The following is a 24,387-nucleotide window of genomic DNA, read 5'->3' on the forward strand; positions in this document are numbered from 1 at the left end:
AAAATGCTTCTGCTCTCACGTGATGTCTTGTTTAAATTTCTCCTGCCACAATGCCACTCAGTCGCATAATTCGCATTGGACGGTGCTTTTTTCTCGCTGCATTTTCTGCCCTTGCTACTGCATTTTACCCTGCTCACGATGCCTAGGAAGCCCTCTTCCAGCAAAAGAAGGAGGAGAGAACAGTGCTAGGACAGGCAGAAGCAGGACCTTCCATGGATGTGGACGAGGATAGTGATTCTGAGTGTGATTTCGAAGGATTTATGAGGGAGGTTGACGAGAAGGAGCAGCCATTACCAGCTGGTGACAGCAGCCATCCTCTGGAGACCCAGTAGGACTACCTACAGCCTCAGATACCACCTTCCATTCCCAGCAAGCCCACCAACATTATCCTTAAAGGTTAGTTATCATTCATAGTACAACACCATTTATTATAATTACAGTAGTACCAATATATGTATAGGTATATGGTAGGTATTTAGGGTGACTTTTCCTAGGGTTGTTGACATAATTCATTTTTCCCATAAGATCTGTTGTTTGTCCAACACGTTTTTGGTCCAACACGGGACTTGTGCATAACAATATTACCGTGTTGGACGCGAGGGTACTGTATATATATATATATATATATATATATATATATTCACTCTCATCTTAAATGCCAGGACCAACTTTCCTAGCCCTGGGCTCCTACGCTCCTCATGGGGCAACGTAGGATTAGATGATGGATGGATGGATATACTGTATATATATTTATATGTATATATATGAGCCTCTGTGGTACAGTGGTAAAGTGTGCGTTTTCGCACACTGGAGAGCGAGGGTTCGTGCCCCGCCAGGGTAAAAATCTCTGGGAGCATTCTCCTGGCCACGTACCGCTTGGCAGACATCAGGGGTGCTGTGGTTGAACCAGTGTTGCTTACTATAAAAGCTATAAAAGTATGCTTGCACCCAGTCGGCTTGTGTGGGCCGATTACACTTGGTTCACAGACTACACACACATCCAAAGCCACTCCAACACAACAATTACACTTACAAGCACTTCACACCCTACATACAGTCCCTACCAGACAGCCTAAGCCACTTGCTAGAGATACATTGGCTGTATCATCCCTACTTCAGTTGGGATAAGCCAGTCCTGCATTGGATACTCAAATGGCTGCTGCTGCTGCTGCTGCTATATATATATACAGTAGGCTCGCACAGTGCGCGAGAGATTGGGCAGTCCACGACCTTGCACAGTGTGAATTCGGCACTGAGAATACATAGTCTTATGGGAAAAATTACATATGGGAGGTACTACCTCATACTTGGACATTTTTTGGCCCTTAGAGACATAAAAATGGTCAAATTTTTCAGACACTGTACTACATATAGCTACTGTAACCAAAATATGGGTAGCCACCTTAACAAGAGTAGACAACAGGCCTGAAGGACAAACAACAGGGGTTCTGAGGCATGGCAATGTACTTACAGTGCCCCCTCCAACACTCCGGCCGCACCACGCTTGTTTGACGGTTGCCAATGTTGTATTATTCCAGGCTTTGACGAAGAAATTTACAGCCTGTCGAATGTTACATTTCTTCCTGAGTGCAGCAACAATCATTATGGTGGGGGTTGCAGGTATGCCAGGTGAAGCAGGTGAGTCAGGTGGGGCTGTGGAGATGGAAGGGGAGGCGGCTGGTGAGTCAGGTGGGGCAGTGAAGGAGGGAGGGACAGCAGCGGGTGAGTCAGGGGATGTGGTGAGGGGAGGATCCTCCCTCTCCTATTCGTTACTGCTCACATTTTCAGCAATTTCCTTCATCTCTTCTTGCTTGTTTGTTTCATTCCTCATCTTGTTAACGACGTATTGGCAGTATAACAACTTAATATTTATGAAATAAACATCATTATTATAGTAACTGGGTATCTATTCTAACTTACTGTTATTGCTGAAAACATTATTGCCGAAGTTGTTATTGGTGAGATCATACTGTAGACTCCTTTTGAGCACCTTCCCCACGAGCCTCTAGGTCACTATTGGTGTGTTGTGTGAGGGTGGGGGTCGCGTACTGATGCAAAACGGCAATTTTGAGCCACTCCTTGCCACTACCTCGTGTTTTGTGAGGTAAACTTGTGCATTCAAGGTTTTTGGTTATTATTCTTGGTCACTTGCGCACAATGCGATTTGCGCACTCTGAGCTCGGCCAGTAGGCGAGTGTACTGTGTATATATATATATATATATATATATATATATATATATATATGTATATACACACAGGTTGACCCATATGTAATATAACCCTTCTCTTCCACTTCCTTAGGCAATATCGCATGTGTCGTGGGGAGTGCTCAGTCAGCGTTATCAATGTTTTTCCTCCATCTATTTTGTACTCCCACTACCACACTTACACAAACACCAGCAGACTGAACTATCCCTGCAACACGTAAGATGCTGCCGATTGAGTTTCAAGTAGATAGCTATTTACACGTACATGCCACCCTGTAATGTACAGGTATAAGACGTTTACAGTAAGCAGTATAATAGTGCGAGAAGAATCAGGTTGAATTACAGAACACCAGTACAAATAAGAGGTGAGGTCCTTGAGGAGGTTGATAGTAATACAGTAAATAGTTTGGGAACTGTATTCCAGAAACATTAATAGTTCTCCAGCCAAGTCAATACTGGTGTTGAAATGCTTTCCAGTACATCACAGTGGCTGTGCTAAGCTCTGGCAAAGTTTTAGCCCTGAATCTGTCTGTCTATAGCCTGATATCACATCCTATAAGTGGTAACCTCGACCTCCAAGTATTTTGACCCCTAAGAAGTAACAATCCCTTCTCAGAACATACCATTCTCATAATACACTCTGCCAGCATTTTATACTGAATAAATGTAGGCTACTTGTTCAACCTGGCAGTATTCTGTGGCCAAAATTTTTTTATGGAGCCTGTACAGTACAATACAAACTTTCAAATCCAACAATTTTACTTCTGAAAACATTCATTTTCTAATATATGCCTTTTTTTTTTTTTTTTTTTTTTTTTTTAATGTGATGGGAGGATGTTGCAATCACCTTCCTTCATACAACCCCTGATTACCTGCCTACAGTTTTTTGTTATTCTGACATGTGTAATAACATCATTGTGTTTATAGCCTATGGTACTATAGACTGTTTAATGCATGATTTGCTCATAGTTATCATCATGATTTTACAGTTAAATAGTGTTAATTTTCTGTAGTAAGGCCTTTGGATCAAAGAATGTCAAATTTGAGTGTTTGTACGGTTATAGAAATGACACATTTATTAAGGAGCTGACAGTTAATAAAGATTTTATTTTCATTAACCTGATTTTTTATAAAAATAATAATTTATACAAATCAGTTCACTGCAAGTAATTATTACATCTTTAGGAAATATCAAAGTATTTCCAAGGTGTTGCTGAAGACTAACATGCAATGGCTAAATCACACAGGTAATCAGCTATAACGCTTACATGACTAGGTGAACATTCTCATAACTTATATCAAGTAAATAATAACAGTAACAGTAGCATGCACTATGTTCTTAACATTCAAAATTATATATTGGCCTACAGTACAGGTACAAACTTACACAATGACCATAATTTACATAAATACCCACAACAATTTAACTACTGTTAACTGCTGCAGCCCAATTACCACGAGATCTCTCCCCTAAGCTGTGAAAAGTTGTGTGATGTTAACAAGCATATAATATCAAGAATTCATCATACATGCTTGGTAGCCTTGTGGTTTTCAGTTGGTGACAGCCATGTGCCTTCCTAAGTAAGTTTTAATTTCAAAGAGGAAGATGAGGGATTTTAATCATGGAATATCACCAGGATGTTGACTGATCATCTAGTCTATCATCAGGCCCTTAAATCTTGATGGACCTATAATGCTGAAGGTTGCTCCTAACCTCTTCTGGTAGAAGAGGTGGTGGCAAGAACTTAATAAACTCTCAATTATCCATTGTAATTCAGTCAAGCCCTATGCTGGTTAAAGTGAAATGCCAGATATTGCATATCCAGTGCAACATCTGGCTTTGAGCCAGGTACTGTAATTCAGTCTCGACCCTCTATCCTAAAAATTTTATCATGAGTAAAAGATGAAAATTAAGCATATAAAAACAATACAGTAATGATACAGTACCGTAATGCAGTAAAGTACATAGTGTGCCATTGTATATTCTCATCAAGTGTTGAGAAATAGCACTAGGGGAGTTTGCACTCATAAACAGTACAGTACAATACACAGTACAGCACAGGGGTAGTTTAACAATCACAACAGAGCACTAGGACATGAGCACTAATAGGCCATTAGGTTTGCAATACAATGCAGTACAGTAGCTTGAACATAGGAAGCCAGAGTTAGTTACAGTACCGGGGTTTGGAGACTACCTGGTCAGAAGTGCGGGAGTGCAAAGGCATGCCTTGATGAGTCTAGGGCATCCAAAGGCAAGAATGAGAGTGTGATGGTATTCTTGATGTGCTGGATAAGCCATGCCCATGACAGATTCTGACCGATTGGTGCGTAGCAGGCATTTTCATTGGCTCCCCAATTTCGGGATTTCCCCTGGTAACAGTTGGCTACCGCTTATGAGCGGTTGGCTGGTTAAGCCCCATTTGCTGTACCAGATATTGCATTGGGCCGGACAGCATGACGACACATAATTGAGAGTTTACTGTAGTGTATGAGGTTTCATCATAGAGTGGATAAAGGGAGTTTCATAGAATTTAAAATAATGAGATTACTTGAAGCTTGAACATGTCATTGTTTTTAGCCCCATCTGTATGATTTACTTTTTTTTTTTTTGGGGGGGGAGCTACTGTCTGATGACTTCACTGAGGTTAAGAGGGAGCCCTGTGAGTGAAAGTGATAGCCTGTTCTATGTTTAACATTATAGTGCAGTAGGCCACTTGTCGTGGCATTATGTTACAGAGAGTGGTTATTGTAAAAAATTTCATTAATATTCATACACAGTACATCTGCACTTGGCATACTGTACTGTGTTATTGTAATTATTACTTTGTAAATGATAATCTTTAATAAAGCCTGTACTGTATTCATTTAAGATAATAAAACACAAGCAGACTAACTAACAAGTTTGTCATCGAAAGATCAAACTGATGTAGCCTTGGAATCAGCATCAAATAAGTGGCAATGGCTCAGATATCAGTAGCAGCCAAACATTAACATGCTCATACATGTCCCTTCTCTTCAGAATATCTTCACATAGACAAATATGATTACCCCTGCACTGTGTCTCAGTTGGACTAATCATATCCATATGGGTTGCAGGGCTACATTAAGTCATTCAATGGCTCATCACTGTTATCATCATCATATTCTGAAGTTACCTTCAAAATCATACTTGTTTCACAAAAAAAAAAAAAAAAAAATCTTTAAAGGTTTAACATAAACTGTAAAACTAGACATTACTTGAAATGAACATATAGTATTAATATTTACACCCATTATATACAAATTAAATACATCAGCTGACTGAAGAGTTATTCACATATTTCCAGTGTTACATTCTTAAAAATTATAAATGGCACTACAATTATTACCTGGGTAAAAATGAGAACTGTCATACATGGTGTACAGTTTGCAGAGTAAGATCATTAAAAAAGTAGTTACAGTTGTGAGGGATTTACGGTTGGGATTGATACATTTGTTAACAAGTCTGCTCAATAAGGCTTGCCCAAAGGAAAGGTGCTAATATTGACCAAAGCGCTAACACTCCCTGCAGCCCATAAACATCACCACTTGGGCACTAATGCCCACCATCTTTATTGTGATAAGTTTCGGATATCATATGCACATCTGGTGTTATGGTGAAGTATTAATGGGAGTGTTTTTATGATGTGTTGGTAAAGCCATCTGACAGAGCAGTGACACTGAATTTACATCTTCCTACTCTTCCATGCAACAGTTGAGACTGATCTCATCACCCTTCAGTTCCTGGGTCCATTACTATCCACTTCACACTGGAGAAAACAGTCACCTGTGATACATGTTATTAGTTTTAACAATAATGTTTTATAGGTCAAGTTTCAATGGATAACTATCATGTGCTCCTCGCCTGATGATCAAAGTTCCTAGTGACTGGAAACAAACATTATTTATTACATATTTAGTATACTGTATGTCACTCATACAGACACATCATTAGCAATTAATCAATGTTTACTTCATCTGCACCAATTTTCTTGTACAGAAATCTTATGCAGGTACATTCTATGAGTCTGAAGATGCGAAAATTATGCAACAACATCATACATTCTTAACAATGATAGAGCTTAATAAGGCTATATGAGAGCAATGAAATGTGATAGAAGAGGCACTAGATGACAGCCATTATTTTAACATTCAATCACTTCAGTATCGGTATGTAATGCCTGAGACTGAACAAGATATAATGTATACTACAGTATACTTGGTTTGCAGTAGTATAAGGTATGATGCAAACATTACCAACATTTGGAGTGATATCGTGAAAATTAATCATCACCATTAATGTGCATATTTCCCTTTGATACAAAAAAATACCCATTATACACTAACTACAGTGTACTTCATTAGTTTCAAATACACTGAAAAAGAAAAAAAAAGTTCAATTTCTTTTCAAAAACAGAAATGAATATGCATACTCCATAAGAAGTCCTTCAAAGTGACTAAAACCATCAGTGAGCAAAATCAATGCTGCTTAAGACAGATAAAATTAACTTGTTCGTTTATAATGTGTACTGTAGTTTGAAGGGTAAATGTCATAAACTGAAAAATTCATTGAACATTGTTTTATTCATAAAATACTTTACTTTTGGCATTATTTTCTCAAACTATAATTTCAAATCATATTGAAATTGTTTCATATGCTGTTGTCATGTACTGTTTTGGACAATCCTGTAATATCACTCCACCTGTAGAGAAACAATTATGAAACTCTTTCATAATATTCTAAAAAACTGTTGGGCATCAAAGACTGCATTACTAAAATTCAAAAAGTACTGTTCACTCTCTCGTTATATAGTGCAATGCAGTGAACTGATATTCATGTCTGGAACTGTACATGCATGATGTGGCGTTGTACTTTCTTGTTTGGTATGTATGTTCATGACATAAAAAATAATAAAATTGGCAATTCAATGGATTAATTAATAATGCCATAAAATACGATATTTCAGTGCACACTGAAGTATGACTTTAAGGGCAACACAACAGATCTCAAAAGCATATGATAACTTTGGCAGGATTACTCAGAGCTTTATATATATCCTGTGGAATCCATTGATGAAGTTGGTTATAGACTGGTGAGTGGGTCAGAGTGTCTTGAGGATCGTGGGTATGGGGGTAAGAGAGGGAGTCGGCACAGCATATATGCCATCTCCCTCGCCACTCTCCCTTTCACCCTCACCCTCCTCCTCCTCCTGGATGTGCTGCCAGGTGGGAGAGTGGGGCTGTGGAGAGCAGTCTAGGGTGGGGTGAGCATGAGGGTTGCGGCTCACCACCAGCACCAGCCTGTCTCCTGCTGCTGCCATCAGGGGAACTGTGAGGCAACAGTCAAAGTCATGGGTGCCAGTCTCATTCACCTGAAAAGGAGTAAATCATAGTGTGAGTTTCATTTTGTTTTAATTATAAAGGCTCCAACATGCTTGCATGCATCAGTCTTGGTCACCTAATGGCAGCTCTCCACAATGTTTGATCTCTAGCAGCCTCCCTGTTTAGTCCCATATCCCTGAGGTCACACCCTATGACATCATCCCAGGTCTTTTTCAGTCTGCCTCTCACACTTCTACCCCCAACATCCACACTTCTCACTTTCCACACCCAACTGTCTTTCTCCATAATTCTCAACATGCCCAAACCATCTCAGTCTATCCCTCCTCATTACAACACCAATACATTCCAGCCCCATCCTTCCTCTCAATTCTTCAGTCACAGTCTTAGCCCTCTCAGGTCTTGCATTCAAGGATGCACTACACATCTATCTAATCACTGTCATTTCTGTACTTTTGAGCCTATGAATATCATCTTCCTTTATTGTCCAGGTTTTCCTCCCATACAGCATTACACACCACTTGCTGCATACAAAGATCCCTATGGAGCCATTTCTGGGGGTAATGCCCAGCAGCTAAAAGACATATCAGTGTATACTTAGTGTGAAGCAATGTGAAACCACAAATGACAGATATTAGGACATGCTGTCTGCTCACATGAGGGAGACATACTATGATTATTAGCAACATTTTCTTTCATACTTATGACAAATAAGTTCTTAATAATAAAGAGCTTTAAATAAACATTCAAATTGTAATTTAATTTTAGAAGACATTATAACCTTCCCTGGTTATCAAGAGGTGTATGTAGATTTTTTAAAATTATCAGAACCCGCACATTTCATTTAACTAAAGTTCAAACCAAAGAATTGGTGCTCAAAAATATTTGGGAACCTTTTTGAACTTGCACTTCTTTCTCCTCATGCTCTGAACAGGGTGAAGTTGGATGACTTTATTCAAGATAAAACTAAAGAAGAATTCTTCTCTGCCTGCCAGTGGCTAGTCAGTTTAATCAAGAACAACTAATTTTTCTAAATGTTCCAGGGATTCTTGTACTGTTTCTGAAATGATGCATGCAAAGATGTTTCTCTAGCTTATACACTAGCATCATCCACTAAAATCAGGGTCCTAAATCTAATCCAAAGGCTTAAATATCTAATGCGTGAACACAATATTGCATTGCACAGTAATGCACCTTTCAGCACAGTACTGTACATGCAGAAATATATCATTCACACATGTAGAAAGATGAAAATCTTTCAGTAGCAACATATTCACTTATTTTGGGCTATGAATATCTCTGTCCTGCTTCCATACAAATATTTACTGAGAAGACATCAAAAAGGTTTCACTCCTAATCACAACACTGCTTAACCTGTACCGTGCTGGAAAAAAAAAAAAAAAAAAAAAGCCCTCTACAATGACTGATTTTGGATTTGTTTTTTCTGGATAAATGGGATTAATACATCAATATAAGATCACTAGCACTAATAAAAGTAGTCACAAAAGCCAGAGAGTTGGTTGAATCTAGTCAGGTGGTGCCACTCTAGCTCTGGAATCTTCGAGGTTACTGAGAGAACACAGCAGCTGTGAGCTTGTGAACTGATTTTGATTTTTTTTTTTTCTGGGTAAATGGGCTTAATACATCAATATAAGATCCCTGGCACTAATAAAAGTAATCATCAAAGCCAGAGAGTTGGCTGAATTGAGTCAGGTTGATGCCACTCTACCTCTGAAATCTTCAAGGTTACAGAGAAAGCAGAGTGGCTGTGAACTTGTGAACTGATTGTGGAATTTTTCTGTGACTAAATGGGCTTAATACATCAATATAAGATCCCTGGCACTAATAAAAGTAATCACCAAAGCCAGAATGTTGGCTGAATCGGTCAGGTTGGTGCCACTCGACCTTTGAAATCATCAAGGTTACTGAGACAGCAGAGCGGCTGTGAGCCTATGAAGACTGTCACTTGCTTCCTGCACTCCTAAATCAGTGTTATAAGCGTAGCGGAGAAATGTCTGAAGTTGGCAAGATACGTTATTACCTTCCATTTTACTCTGGTTGCTTGCAATGACTTCTCAGTGCTGCAGGACGTAGATCTATATCACTGGCATTTCTGAAAGGGACATAGATCTACGTCGCTAGCACGGTATGGGTTAATGTACCATGTTTACTTCTGCTCTGTTCTCATCACTCCCATTAAAAATAATCTCTCAATTTTCTCCTTACCTTGCTTACATTTGTTAATATTCTACAACTTTCATCCCTTTCTCCCTCCACACTTTTCCCACCCTCATTTGTACATCTCTGTGCCTCTCTGTCTCACCTGAAGCATTCCACCAAATGGTTTCAGAATCCCTGACCAATTTCACCTGACATAATCTGTCACCTTTAGACACACTGAAACTCAGTTCTTGCGTAGTGTAGTGTCTAAAGGTGAATGTAAGGAAGAGTAAAGTTGTGATCTTCGAGAGAAATGAAGTCGGTGAAAGTACAAGGAAGATGGATGAGGAGGAAATGGAAAATGTGAATGCGTTTAAGTAATTGGGTAGTGTGATGAGGAAGGATGGAAGTTTGGAGGGTGAAGTGCTTGAAAGAGTACAACAAGGAAGAAAGGTTGCTGGTTCCTTGAAAGCAGTGATAAGAAATAGGAAAATGAGCATGGAAGTGAAAAAGTTACTGCTTGACAGTATTGTGATACCAACTCAAACATATGGAAGTGAGGCTTGGACCTTGTTGGAGGGACAGAAGTCAAGAGTGAGAGCAGTGGAAATGAGTTATTTGAAAGGAGTCTGTGGAATCACATGGAGAGACAGACTGACAAATGAGGATGTGAAGAAGCATTGTGATGTGGATGTGGATGTGATAGGAAGCGTTAGGTAGGAAACACACTGAGGTGGTTTGGCCATGTGTAGAGGATGCAGAGTCAGAGACTGATGAGGAGAGTGTATGTGAGTGAGGTGGAGGGGGGGAAGACAGAGGGGGAGGCCAAGGATGAGATGGAGGGATGGAGTGGAGAGGTATATGAGAGAGAGGGGTGTGAGCTGGAAGCGGGGCAGTGAAATGGCGGGGGACAGGGCGACATGGAGGCGATTTGTTTGTGGCCACCCCTTGGGGGATTAAGGAGTCTGGTAATACTGTAGATAGAGAGATAGATAACCTGTCAAATTGTTTCAAAACATGATGACTTACTGCACCAGAAGAAACCTGTCAAATGGCTCTATAACCCCTGATCTATCTCACCTGAAGTATGCTGTTAAATGGTTTCAAATCCCCTTGCCTTCATCACCTAAAGTAATTTGTCAGTTGGCTTTAGAGGCCTCAAAATCCCAAATCTGTCTCACCTAATGTAACCAATCAAATGGCTTCAGAATCCTCATCCCAACCTGACTGACCTGAAGTATTCTGTCAAATGGTTTAAGCACCCCGGATCTGTCTGCTGGGCCACCTTTCCGTATCCTGTTGACATAAACGCCCTTCTCATATAGACCGTCAGACACACTGAAACCAAAATCCTCGTAGACTTGGTCCTTGTGTAGTGTCACCTGGTATACCTGCCCACCACCAGCTGAAAAACAGGAACATGGTAAGGTTTAGACTACAACCTTTTTCTTGCTGGTTGCAAAGGATACAGTGCCTCTAAGGCTACTTACTGAACAGCAGTCATACCATGCCTAGATTTAACAATATTGTCTGTTTATCACTGGGCTGAAAAAGAAAGTCATATCAGTATGATAAACAACATAGGCCAGACACTTAAAAAACCTTGCAAGTGAACCTTCTCACTTATCACAACATCTCTGTAAATAAGACTCTCCTGACTTCATTCATTTATCCCAAATTTGGAGAGGGAGAGAGGGAGTGAGCTGGTGACAATTGAAGCTTAAGTTGTATATGCAAATTTAGTTTTCAATAATGCTATGATGTGTGGGGAGATTTGCTCCAAGGGTTCTAAGTGCAGGGCCAATGTTGTTAACCAACATCAGTATGACAAACTGAAGAAATTAGGAGTTATGGGAGCCTACCTTAACTAAGGTATGATATACATTACAGCATTCCATGCACTAAATCCTGAGAGGCCAGCAAAGATAACAGTTAAAATTCTTTAAGTATGAGGATATCACATTAATTTTGGTATTCTATCTATCTATCTACCTATTGCCAGATGCCTCAATCCCATTTGGGGTGGCCACAAACAAATCACCTCCACGTCGTCCTGTCCCCCTCCATTTCACTGCCCTGCTTCCAACTCGCACCTCCTTCTCTCATATACCTCTCCACCCCATCCCTCCATCTCATCCTTGGCCTCCCCCTCCCTCATCCCCCCTCCACCTCACTCACATACACTCTCTTCGTCAGTCTCTCACCCTCCATCCTCTCCACATGGCCAAACCACCTCAGTGTATTCCTCCTAACGCTTCTTATCACATCCACATCCACACCACAACACTCTTTTATATCCTCATTTGTCAGCCTGTCTCTCCATGTGACTCCACAGGCTCCTCTTAAATAACTCATTTCCACTGCTCTCACTCTTGACTTGTGTCCATCCAGCAACGTCCAAGCTTCACTTGCATACGTTAGAGTTGGTATCACAATACTGTCATGTAGTAACTTTTTCACTTCCATGCTCACTTCCCTGCTTCTTATCACTGCTTTCAAGGAACTAGCAACCTTTCTTCCCTGCTGAACCCTTTCAAGAACTTCACCCTCCAAACCTCAATCCTTACTCATCACACTACCCAAGCACAGTAATCCCTCCACTATCCGATGTAACAGAGCCAGAGGCATGTCCGGAAAGTGGTCCTGTCTGGATAGTGGACCCCAGCCTCCTGAACTTGTACTTATGGACCCTAACTCAGAAAAACACCTATACAACTCCCTCTGGACACGCATAGCATCTATTTAAGACCCAAATCACACCAATAAGGGATATAAAAGACTGAAATAAATGCAAAAGAACCATAAAATGAGGTTTTAGAGGTGAGTTTATACAATATTAAACATTCTGGGTACTTACAACAAGTCCCTGGCTCCTGGACTGGTCCTTATGGACCCTAACCCAGCCTAATTTTGAAAGCCACCTAAATAACTCCCTACCGGACATGCATAGCACATGTTTAAACCTATTTAAGACCCTATTCACACCAATAATGGACATAGAGCTTGAAATAAATGAAAAGGAACCAAAGAATGAGGAATTAGAAGTGACTGTACCTCATCCAGGGTAATTAGAGCACGTTTGTGGCTGCCTTTTGTAAGGTTTTGGCAGTGGTGAAAATCTCTTGAAGCACGTACAGTAATCCAGTGTTGTGCTGCACTTACAGTAATTCTTTGCACTGTGAGTTATAACTGTTTAACACTGCACATTGTTAACTGCTCCATGCCAGTTCCAACCACCATTTGCACTCCACAGTTAATCCTTTGCACTCTAAATTCTAATTTCTTAACACTGCACAACATTATAAATTCCCGTGTGGTCTAGTGGCGAGGTATTGCAGTTTATTCACTGTTTATTCACAAAAAAATGAGCACGTGTGGCTCCCGTTATAACATGCTACCACTCGCGATCGAAGTTGGGGTATAACTGCTTGGGTGTTGGTGTGTGAGGGGGGAAACAGAGTTGCCAGATTGCAATGGCCACATTAACAAACTCCTCAATTTTCATTATCAAATTTAACTTTTCATTACCAAATTCGTAATGCTAGCATTTATTCTTCACTAATTATATATACAAGTGGAAATATATGTAATCACTCTTTGTATAATTAACAGCATGTTGGTTATTTTCATGCTATGTACATTACCAGACTAATCAGAGAGAGCAAACAATCCACCATCTCCATCCTGTGTATCCTCATGCATGTGAAAAATCCGTTTGGTAATGCATTACTCTGATTCATTACCAAACGAAACTTTCATGACCAAATTGGCCCACATTTGGTAATGAAAAATACCAAATGGCAACCCTGACAGGGGAGGGGGGAGGGGGGAGGGTGAGGGTGAGGGGGATGAAGGTAGGGGTGAGGGTCTGTGGTGTAACAGCTGTTCGGCGCCAATCGGCAATTTCAAATTACGGGTGGGAGAAAATTCGCATTTTGGGGGGATTTTTTCCTTTTTTTGGCCATTTTTCCGAAGGTCCAGGCCCACAATGTCCGGTAAGTGGGGATGTCCGGAAAGTGGGCGTCCGGATAGTATGGGGATTACTGTACTTAAATGTACTCACATTTTCCAATTCCTCATCATCCAACCTCGCTGTACATTCACTGACTTCACCTCTCTCAAAGATCATCACTTTACTCTTCCCTACATTCACCTTTAGATTCCGTTTCTTACACACTCTCCCAAACTCATCCACCAAGCCTTGCAGCTCTCCTTCGTCTTCACTCAACAACATAGTATCATCTGCAAACAACAGTGCAGGGAGTTTCCAAACACTACCCTTTCTCACCAGGGCCTCTCCAACATCCACTACCCTACCTTGTACCTCTTTTATTACCCCATCCATGTACAGATTGAACAACCATGGAGACATGACACATCCCTGTTTCAACCCAACCTTCAAAGAGAAAAATTCACTCATTTCACCATCCACATGCACTGCAGCCTTAGCACCATCATACATACTCTTCACAGCATTCAACAACTTCCCATCTACTCCATATATTCTTAATACTTTCCACAATCCTTGTCTATCCACCCTGTCATATGCTTTCTCCAAATCCATGAAAGCTGCATACAACTTCTTTCCCTTCTCTAGAAACTTTTCCACTAAAAATCTAAGAATGAATACCTGATCTACACAACCTCTTCCCTTCCTATAGCCTCCCTGTTCTTCTCCAACTAATTCCTCTGTTCTTTCTCTAACTCTGTCAATAAGTATCCTACCATACACTTTTCCTATTATACTATGAAGACAAATGCCCTATTACCACACACTTCTTTTTCCCCTTTTCCTTTATACAAGGGAATAATTATACCTGACTTCCAATCCTCCGGGACTCTACCTTCCTCCTAGGCCAATCTGCACATTTTCCACATCCATTCTCCTACTATCTCTCCCCCATGCTTCAGCATTTCACCACACACTCCATCAATTCCTGGGGCTTTCCCCAATTTAATTTTCTTCATTGCTTCCACAACGTCTATCCTACTGATTTCTTCCAGTCTTCTCACCTCCCTCCTTCTCCCAGCCATTCCCCAGCCACTTATACTCGCATTACTTCCATCCTCCATGTTCAACAATTCCTTAAAGTGTTCTCTCCATCTGCTCACTTTTTCTCCCTTCTCCACTAGTAATCTACCATTTTTATCTTTCACTCCCCTGCTAACTTCACTTCCACCCTGTCTTACTCTTTTCACCTCAATCCAGAACATTTTCTTACAGTCCCTCCACTTTACACTCAAATTTCCTTCCAAATTCCTCATCCGCTCTCTTCTTACTCTCTCTTAGTAATCTTTTCACCTCTTTCTTTCTTTCTACATATAACTCTCTCTTCTGCCTCTCAACTTCTTCCACGCCCCTATTTCTCATCCATTCACTGTATGCTTTCTTCTTTTGTGCCACAGCCTGTCTCACCTCTTCATTCCACCACACTGTTCCTTGCACACCCCTCCATCTTCTCTTCATCCCACACACCACATCACATGCTGCACATATTTCTTCTGTGAATATCCTGCACACACCTTCTACGTCCCCCATCTGCTCCAATTCATATTTGCCCAATCGTTCGTCCACTTCTCTCTTATACTCTGCCTTTTTCTCATCCTCTTGTAACCTTTCTACTCTCCTTACAAATACTCCTTCCCATCCTTCCCTTCTTCTATTTCTCCATCTTAATTGGATCTTGATTCTGGCCACCACCAAGTAGTGGTCAGAAAGTCCACTCCTCCAACCTCTATAAACTCTTGCATCCATTACACATTTTCACATCCTTTCATCCCCACAAACCTAATCAATCATTGCCTTCCTTTTATTCAGTTCACCACCCACCCTTCTCATCACTCGCCATGTATACCTGTGGATCATTTTGTGCCTGAAGAGGGTATTGGCTATCACCAACCCCCTTCCAGCACAAATGTCCACTAACGCACTGCCATTCTCATCTATCTCAGCAGGCACACCCCACTCACTAACTATTTCATCTACCTTCACATTCCCTACTTTACCATTCCTATCACCGATCAAAAACACTCTCTCATTCCTTCCAAATTTTTCCATGCACACTTCCACATCTGTCCACAACTCTTCTGTCACTCTGCTTGCATGATCTTGCGTTGGTGCATACACACACACACAATCGCCCACATTTGTATTCCAACTTTCAATCTTACCCACACAATCCTTGACCCAACTGATCCATACCCTCTTATGCTCTTTTTCCATCTTTTACTCACAACTATACATACTCCTTCTTTTGCCTTCTTATTCTCACCTACTCCTGCACATATACCCCATCCATACTCCCATTCTCTCACACTCTCACCTCCCCATTTAGTTTCAGTTATTCCGCATACATCAACTTTCGCACCCTCAAGCACCTGGACAATCTCTCTCTCTTTCACCTCATCATTCGCTCCCCTTACATTCCATGTTCCGATTACCATGTCCTTTGTCCGGTCCTTGCCCGTCATCTTTTGGTCAGTCCTTGTCTGAGGCTTATTGTTTGTCTTTATAGTTAGTTGTTTTCTGCGGAGGGGCACTAACCCTCCGCCAACCCTTTTATTTGCCTTTTACGACAAGCAGGGATACTGGGGGAATATTCTTGAAAAAAAACCCTACCCCCAAGGGGATTTATATAGTAGGAGGATTTTTTTTTTTTCTCACTTTTACTCTTGGTACCCTTGGATAATTTCAGTCAGCTTAAAAAAAATAAATAAAATAAAACCCTCCAGTACAATTTTTTGTAATTTTCTTGCTACCTCTAAAGAATTTAAGGATATTCAAATTGTCAAAGAGCCCTCAGACCACATAAGTACATTGGCATCTAATTTCTCCATTTTACAACTGTTCCAGGATTACCAGGTAATGTTACTCATCTCAAGACAGACTACTCAGCCTGTAGGGGAGAAGGTGACTAGGCATACTCAGTGTATACTGTCTGGAACTTTTGATCTACTAGTATTTATACACATTGCCATTTATATTGTTATTCTTGCTACCACCAGGCTTGAATGATGTATGAATGAGTGTATGACCCATTTAACTTAGCATGCTGTTAACAGCTGTCACATGTTTTGTACTCTTTTTTTTTTTTTTTTTTTTTTTTTTTTCCCCCCTGATTCTGGATCCAACCTCTCCTTATCTTCAAGTGGGAAAAAGAAGGAGAAGGAGGAAGAGGAGGATTGATGGATGACTGATGATGACTGATGACTGATAATGATGATGAGGATATGGATGAGGATGAGGATGATGAGAATGATGATAATGAGGAAATGATGAGGATGAGGATAATGAGGAAAATGATGATGATGATAATGAGGAAAATGATGATGATCATAATGAGGAAAATGATGATGATGATGATGAGATGATGACAAGGAGGAGGAGGAGGAGGAGGAGGAGGATGGTGACAATGACAGCAATGACAATAATGATGATACTAGCACCATAATTCAGTTTAGGAGAGATTGATTTTAGTGAAGTAGTTAGATGCAGTCTTCATCAACCACCTAAGTATAATGCATTGTTTTACACTTGCCACAACCATACAATCTTAGTTTTTGTGATGAATGAGTTTCTCATCAGTGAGTCAGCCATGCTGGATTATTGTCCAGGAATGTACAGTCAATGAACTTCTCTCCTCACTGAGGTCTTTTAAGATTTTTTACAAATTACAACACTCAATGCTAGTCATATCTCGACTAATGTGTATCTCAGATTATTTAATTTTTTCCAAATGTATTCACCTTACCTTAGATACTTATTTCACATGCTGTACAGTCAACATGACATGTAATAACCCCCTACATCCATGAACTGGACTCTCTCTCTCTCTCTTTTTTTTTTTCTTTTTATTTTAATAGACATGGTTTGATGTGCCTGGTAATTTTGAGGTTGACTGATACCAAACTGCTTTGCTTAAATATGTAATACAATAAGACATAAGAAACAGTCCGTACAGTTTTTAAGAACATTTCATCCTGCACTTCAAAATATGAGACACAGGCGAATGTTGTTGCTTTTTACTTGTTTACAGCAAACTGCTCCTTGAATATTTACCAAAGACGAAAAACACATCCTCTTTCCTTTTTCAGCATTTCAGTCTGATATTTTGTAATTTCTATCCTTACTGACTTCAGATGATTTTATTGAACTTACGAACCACCTCCTGTTATCAAAGGTTTAAGGTGATGATGGCTGTAGCTAACCCTCCAGGCAAATATGATGATCCTGATCTAAATAACATCATCTGGATTGCAAGAGAAAATGAAAATTTATATAATCTAGCTGAAACATAAATGGCTAAAGAAGAAAGCAAAGTGTAATACTAACGTGGTGGTGTTGCAGTTGCTGAGTATGCTGCTGCAGTGTAAGTGAGAGCAGCATTACTGACCGAGTAGCCACCTTCCTCCCTGGCTTCCCCTCCCATCCCTCCACTGCCCCCACGTCTGCGAGGGCTCAGGGTCTGGCAGTGGTCGGGGTTCCCTCCACTGACCCTCACTTCACCACCATTGACCTCACCTTTCTTGGGTTGCATTTCTGTAGGGAAAATTTCAGACTATTATGAACTGCGGAAAGCGACGTATTCTTGATAACCATCACATGACAATGATAATATAGGAACTACAGCAGAAAATTTCTTTTTATGGCTATTACAGAAGATGACTAGAGTTTCGGAGAGGATTCAATGGGACAGCCTCTCAGGTCACCCAGATAACAATATTGCATAATCTATTTGGAAGCCCCAATGCCTCAGTGATGATGATGATGATGCAGGTTTTAAGTCATGCACTCCTCTCCTGGTGAGGAGCTAAGATGCTGCCCATATTCAGAGGACTTTAATTGGAAAGAGAAGCAATTAGCAGTGGAATCACTTCCTAGCATGAGCAAATGGTCCTTAGGTGAGATCAAATGCTATGCCCTTCCACAAAAAGAGTGTGCTGTAAGCTAGTAGAGCAGGTGGCTTCTGTACCATGAAAAAATGCTCAGAACATTAGAACTTTCCTCAAGATGTTTGAATATGCACATAGTCATTTGCATACAAAAACCAGAGAAAGGGAAAAGGACATGGAGCTGAGGTTACAAGGTAAAACCACCAAAGGACAGGAAAGTAAAGTGACAGGGGGCAGGGAACAGTTTAAAGGAAATGAATTTCATTGAAATAATTTTACTGATCTACCAAAGACTCACTGAACTGATGTAAAAATACCCCCACAAATACAACTAAACCAGATCTGTATTGTAATCAATATGAACGGTTGATGTTAGTGCCAAAGTGGTGATACAAGGAGGTGTATAATAAAAAAAAAAAAGGGCTGCTGGGCCTCAGGGAACAGGCTGTTAATAATTAGACAAGAGTCATGCACATAATATAAAAAAGTCACATCCAGGCCAGTCAGAACAACCAATTTATTACTTCAATTCCTACTTACTGGCCAAGGAAGGTTAGTGTGTAAACCTAGGTCCATGCTGAAATGCTTTAGAAATTATTATGTTGGCAGATAGAACATATATTAACACTTACGTCAGATGGAAGTGAAACAGCCATTATTTACCTTAGGTATTACAAGATGGTATAAAAAGTCAGCTCTGCATCCCACTGGGCATGCACCATAATTATGAGCTTCCAAAATTCATAAACTGCAGTGCTCTTGGGTAACATTGCAACAAAAAATATCTGAACTACCTTAACAAAGACCAATATGAAAGCCCATAAAAAGAGTACTGTACTGTACTATATATTAAACATGGAAGTACTGTTCATGTTCTCCCTATCTTCAGTTAGTGGTTAATCTGCCAGTGCATACCTGTGCATGTAAACAGTACCCTGAGAAGTCAACAATCACTGCTTCATATTTATCATCTTCACTATCAAATAAAACTGGTACACAAAAGTTCATTGTAGCCTGGCACATTATAAATTGAAAAGGTAGGTAACATGCTGTAAAGGAAAGTGAAACTGACAAATATGACAGTATTCAGTGTGAAATTTCATGACAAGCTTAAAAAACAGCAAAACAATGTCAATTTTCCTGTTAGAAATGAATCCCTGGAATAAAGCAATCATTTACAATTTTTTTTTTTATATAACAGAACAGAGAATGGAAAAATAAAATGAATATAAAAAATAATCCATACACCAGGTTACTGGCATCCTCTATTCATAAAAAATTTGTAACAGTTGGACTTGAACAGCTATAGGTTGAAGTTTGGGGGGAAACAACTCTAGGGAAGCGAATTCCAAAGAGACGTGGTTTGGGGAATAAAAGATTTCTGATAGGCAGAATTTCTGCAATATGGCAGTGTGACATTCCAGTCATGACCGCTACCAGCTTCCCGTGTAAAACAGGGGAAGTCGTGGAGAGGTGGCACAATAGATGCAACTTTGTCTGAGCATTTGCCATAAAAGTATCTGTAAAATAATGCAAGGGTGGCAACATTCCTTCTTACCATAAGGGAAGCAGTTTATTTGTAATAGCAGGGATATTAATAAGTCTAACAGCTTTGTTCTGAATTTTGTCTAGGTGTTTTAGTGCAACCTCTCCATATCCATTTCACAAAGGTGAGCAATATTCCAGTTGAGAGCGCACAAGACTCTTATAAACTACAGCTAACTGCTTGTCAGTGAAGAAGCTACAAACTCTGCACAAAAATAATCTAAGTTTCTTTGAGGTGGTTTTAGGAGGTGATCTGACATGAGAGGTCCAGCTGGGGGCACTGTTAAGTGAAACACCGAGAATTTCAATACTTTTGAGATAAGAATATTAATTGCATTGAAGGTAATACTGTGTAAGAATCAGGCAATATCTGTCTATTAGTAAATTGTATATACTGTATTTGGTTTTACTAGCATTAAATGAGACAAGGTTATTTTGTCCCCATTCAGTGATCCTAGATAAGTCTTGATTTATGGAGATGGCAGTACTGAGTTGTGAGTTAGAGATATTAAACTTTGTGAATGGGTGTTTAAATGTGAATGAACTGTGAAGTGTTGAGTCATCTGCATATGAATGGATGGGATTATGGATGACAGATAACAGATAAATAATATGAATTAGGAACAGAGTTGGAGCCAAAACTGATCCTTGTGGCATACAGGCATTAACTGAGTGGAAATTGGAATACACATCATCTACTTTTACTATTATTTTTCTGTCGCTGAGGAACAAACGATGTTAGACCATAACAAGAGAGTTTGGATAGCAGGGAGCGGTGCCACACTCTGTCAAAAGCTTTAGAAATATCAAGGGCTACTGCATGAGTTTCTCCATATTGATCAGTTGATTGATGGATGATGTGAGTCAGGAGATTGAGTATATCAATGGCAGATCTTTTGTGCCAAAATCCATACAGTACTGTCCATCGCTAATTAAGTTGTTGGATTCAAGATGTTTAACTATAAGCTTATCCATTACAATTTCAAATAGTTTACCAAGAGAAGATGTGATAGCTATTGGTCTATAATCAAAGGGGTCAGAGGAACTTCCTTTCTTCAGAGTTGGGTGGATATTGGCATCTTTTCAATAATTAGGGAATGAAGAAGTACAGTGCATATTTAGTTTAGGTACAACAGTTGCAAGTTCTGGGGAGCACTTTTTCAAAACAACTAGAGGAATTCCATCTGGGTCTGAAGCTTTATTGGTTGGTAAATTGTCTGGGATGGATTTTACGTATCTGGTCTGTATTTTAAGTGGAGCAATTTCGGGGGAGTCAGGTTCTAGTACTGGGACGTTCTGCCTGACTTCCTCTAACACAGAATTTCTGGTCAGTGTACTGGCAAAGACATTTGCTTTACCACATGGGTCATTTGTAAAGTTACCATCTGATGATTTTAGTGAGGGAATGGGTGATGACTTGTTAAGGCTATTATTGAAAGAACTGAGAGCTGACCAGAGTATTCTATTGTCATTGGGACAGTTTAGTAGTCTGGATGCTTGGTTGTGAAGTAAGTTTGATTTAACAAGATTTATTACTGCTTTTGCATGGTTTCTAGCAATTTTAAATTGACTCTGTGATTTAGAGTTTATTATTTTAAATAAGAGTTATATGCTAATGACTTTTGGGTCTAAGCTCTGGCACAATCAAACCATTCTGGGGAGCCTGATCTTTTAGTGGACTGTCGGCTTGGTATGAACAATTCCATAATAGCTTGTATTAAATCATTAATGTGGGACTGGATTGAATTAATGCCACCAGAGAAGACTGCCATGGAATATCAGCAAGATAATTTCTGAATCCATCCCAGTCTGCCCTATAAAAGTGCCATCAGGTCACCCTGACAAGTTCAGAATGGGGAGGCTTGGAGAGGCTGACTAATGATGCTTTGATGAGATTGTGGTCAGAGGATCCAAGTGGTGACAGTACTTCTATCGTCTATTGATCTGGAGAGCTTATACAAAAAATGCAACGAAATGCAACCTTGTCCTTCTAACTCTAAACTGTATCTTGTAAGAGTACTGGCCTAATGTTATACAGTGCTGTCCATGGTGTAAGATGATCACAGCTGAGGCATGATGCTTGTAGTATGGGATAGGCAATGAAGAGCACCCACATCTGACCCAATGATGATTTCTTATGCAAGACTAACCTGGTCTCTTGTCAGTTTTTTAAAGCAAATATTCATGTAACTTTTCTGCCATTGTTTCCATGGCAATGTACTTTATTTAAAGGTAGCATTGTGAACATTCCCCCACCCCTACCCCCTTTCAACCTCCCTGCAAATTCAAAGGGAAAAGAAAGACCATCAAGCTTGCTCTATAGCATCTTCGCCAGTTTTGTGAGCTCACAAAGAGAGTTTCCAAAGATATGTCATGCTATACTACATGGTGCTCTGAACATCACACTTTTATATGACTACTCTGTACAAAAAAGACTTATTATATTACAGCGTTCATTATGAAAGTTATGCTTTCTAATACAGATGGAAACAAGTATCCATACTTAACTGTATGCCTTAAAAGGTAGACCCATCTCACCACACACATCTCTTACTACACTATACTGTACTGACAGAAATGTCCAAATTCATCATCTAATATTTGATAACATGTAGTACTTACCTTTAAATGTTAACATTTTATTGATTCTTACAGGCATTAATAAAAGTAATACTATTAGTTACTAATCTTTTAAAGCTTAAAACAGTAAATTGCAAACTAATGAGGAAGAGAAAGAAGCACTGTGGCAAACAACTGTAAGGACCTAAAGTATTCACAAGACAAAATAGGAACAGTGTTCAGTGTGTTAAAATCTTCAAGACACATAAAAGAAAAAAAAAGTGGAGGCTACCAAAGAGTACAGGATGGTTTAGGGAAACAGCTAGCCTCTGTTTGTCAGTACTGTCACCTAACAAAAATGAAGTGAATGACAGTTGGAGTGCCACTGCAGCATACCAGAGGACTGCTGTGGTTCAAAGAATGATCTTTTAGGTTAATGCAATTATCATATATATATATATATATATACATATATATATATATATATATATATATATATATATATATATATATATATATATATATACATATATATATATATATATATATTTTGCCAATTCTCATTAATTTGGTGTACTCAAAGCTTGGGTTTGTTTCCTTTTCATTGGAGAATGATCAGTTACCTTTAGTTACACTTGTTTCTCTCTCAGAGAAACTGTCCATTCTGTCTTATCATTGCTCTTTGATGACAGTAACTACTGCACTACAAGATAATAAAAACCACCATTAACTGCTTGTCAATAAAAAGAGTGATGAGGCTTTCTTTTCTGGGCTGACTAAATTCACACAAGAAAAACTTGAGGCATGCACTGCTTATCTGTTTGACAGTTAATTACTGGCCATGAATGTCCTCATTTTGAAGTACAGTACAAGTTGAAGACATATTTAGTACAGTTAGACTATGAATGCAAATATATTCACAAGGTGGTGATCCTCCAGTAACTGCTGCTGTTGACTGTCTCATGATTATGACAAGAATTATCTTACCTCTATGGCTGCAAATATTGCTCATAAGGTGGTGATCCCCCAGTGACTTCTGTTGTTGACTGGATCATGATCATGACAATGATTATCTTCACACTTTCACTACATTTGTAAGCTTTATAGTTTTCATTCTCTCTAATACTAGATGATTTATTTCACCAAGAAGCTTAACATATGTCGTCCATCAATTTATCCATGGCTAAACTGCTTAACTCAGATACTTAATGGAAGGATAAGCAGTCACTTTCCTCTGAGTGTCACTGTGTGAGCAATAAACCCCAACTGTCCCATGCAATTCGATCCTGATGGACCACATTCAGTTTGAGTGGTTCATCCATTAGACCACCAGCTGTCCAATTCAGTGAGTTAAAAATAAATCTTTGCATTCTTTTCACTGCAATAGTAGAACTCAGATATTCTATTCCCATCAACTCCTAAATATAATATTGAGCACTGACTGAGTGATCAGCATTGCTGACTATGAAGTTGCTGGCCCAGTAGCAACAGGGTTCAAATTCTGGTGCAAGCAGCTGGTGTCACTCAACTCAGGTGTCCATCCACCCATTGTGGTTTTGTAGGTAAAATAAGCACCTAGGGTAACACTAAGAGGAGGTAACTGTGGTAACCTGGATGATCCAGTGGCCTTGTAACCAATGGTATTGGGTGAATAACCCACTGCAG

General features: G+C 39.6%; 1 protein-coding gene across 1 annotated transcript in view; it reads right to left on the minus strand.

Annotated features, from left to right (window-relative positions):
* Positions 1–7,328: 7,328 nt before the first annotated feature.
* The window catches only part of Grip (Glutamate receptor interacting protein), a 644,837-nt gene continuing 627,778 nt past the window's right edge, over positions 7,329–24,387 (minus strand). Inside the window, exons 19-21 of the mRNA XM_080285631.1 lie at positions 18,059–18,265; positions 10,959–11,131; positions 7,329–7,598 (exon numbers count right to left, since the gene is read on the minus strand). Coding sequence (XP_080141757.1) covers positions 7,329–7,598; positions 10,959–11,131; positions 18,059–18,265 — 650 coding nt within the window. The remainder of the gene's footprint in view (positions 7,599–10,958; positions 11,132–18,058; positions 18,266–24,387) is intronic.

The sequence above is a fragment of the Coenobita brevimanus genome, chromosome 107, assembly GCF_032717465.1.
Source record: "Coenobita brevimanus isolate Jiangsu-jjx chromosome 107, ASM3271746v2, whole genome shotgun sequence".
Lineage (NCBI taxonomy): Eukaryota > Metazoa > Arthropoda > Malacostraca > Decapoda > Coenobitidae > Coenobita > Coenobita brevimanus.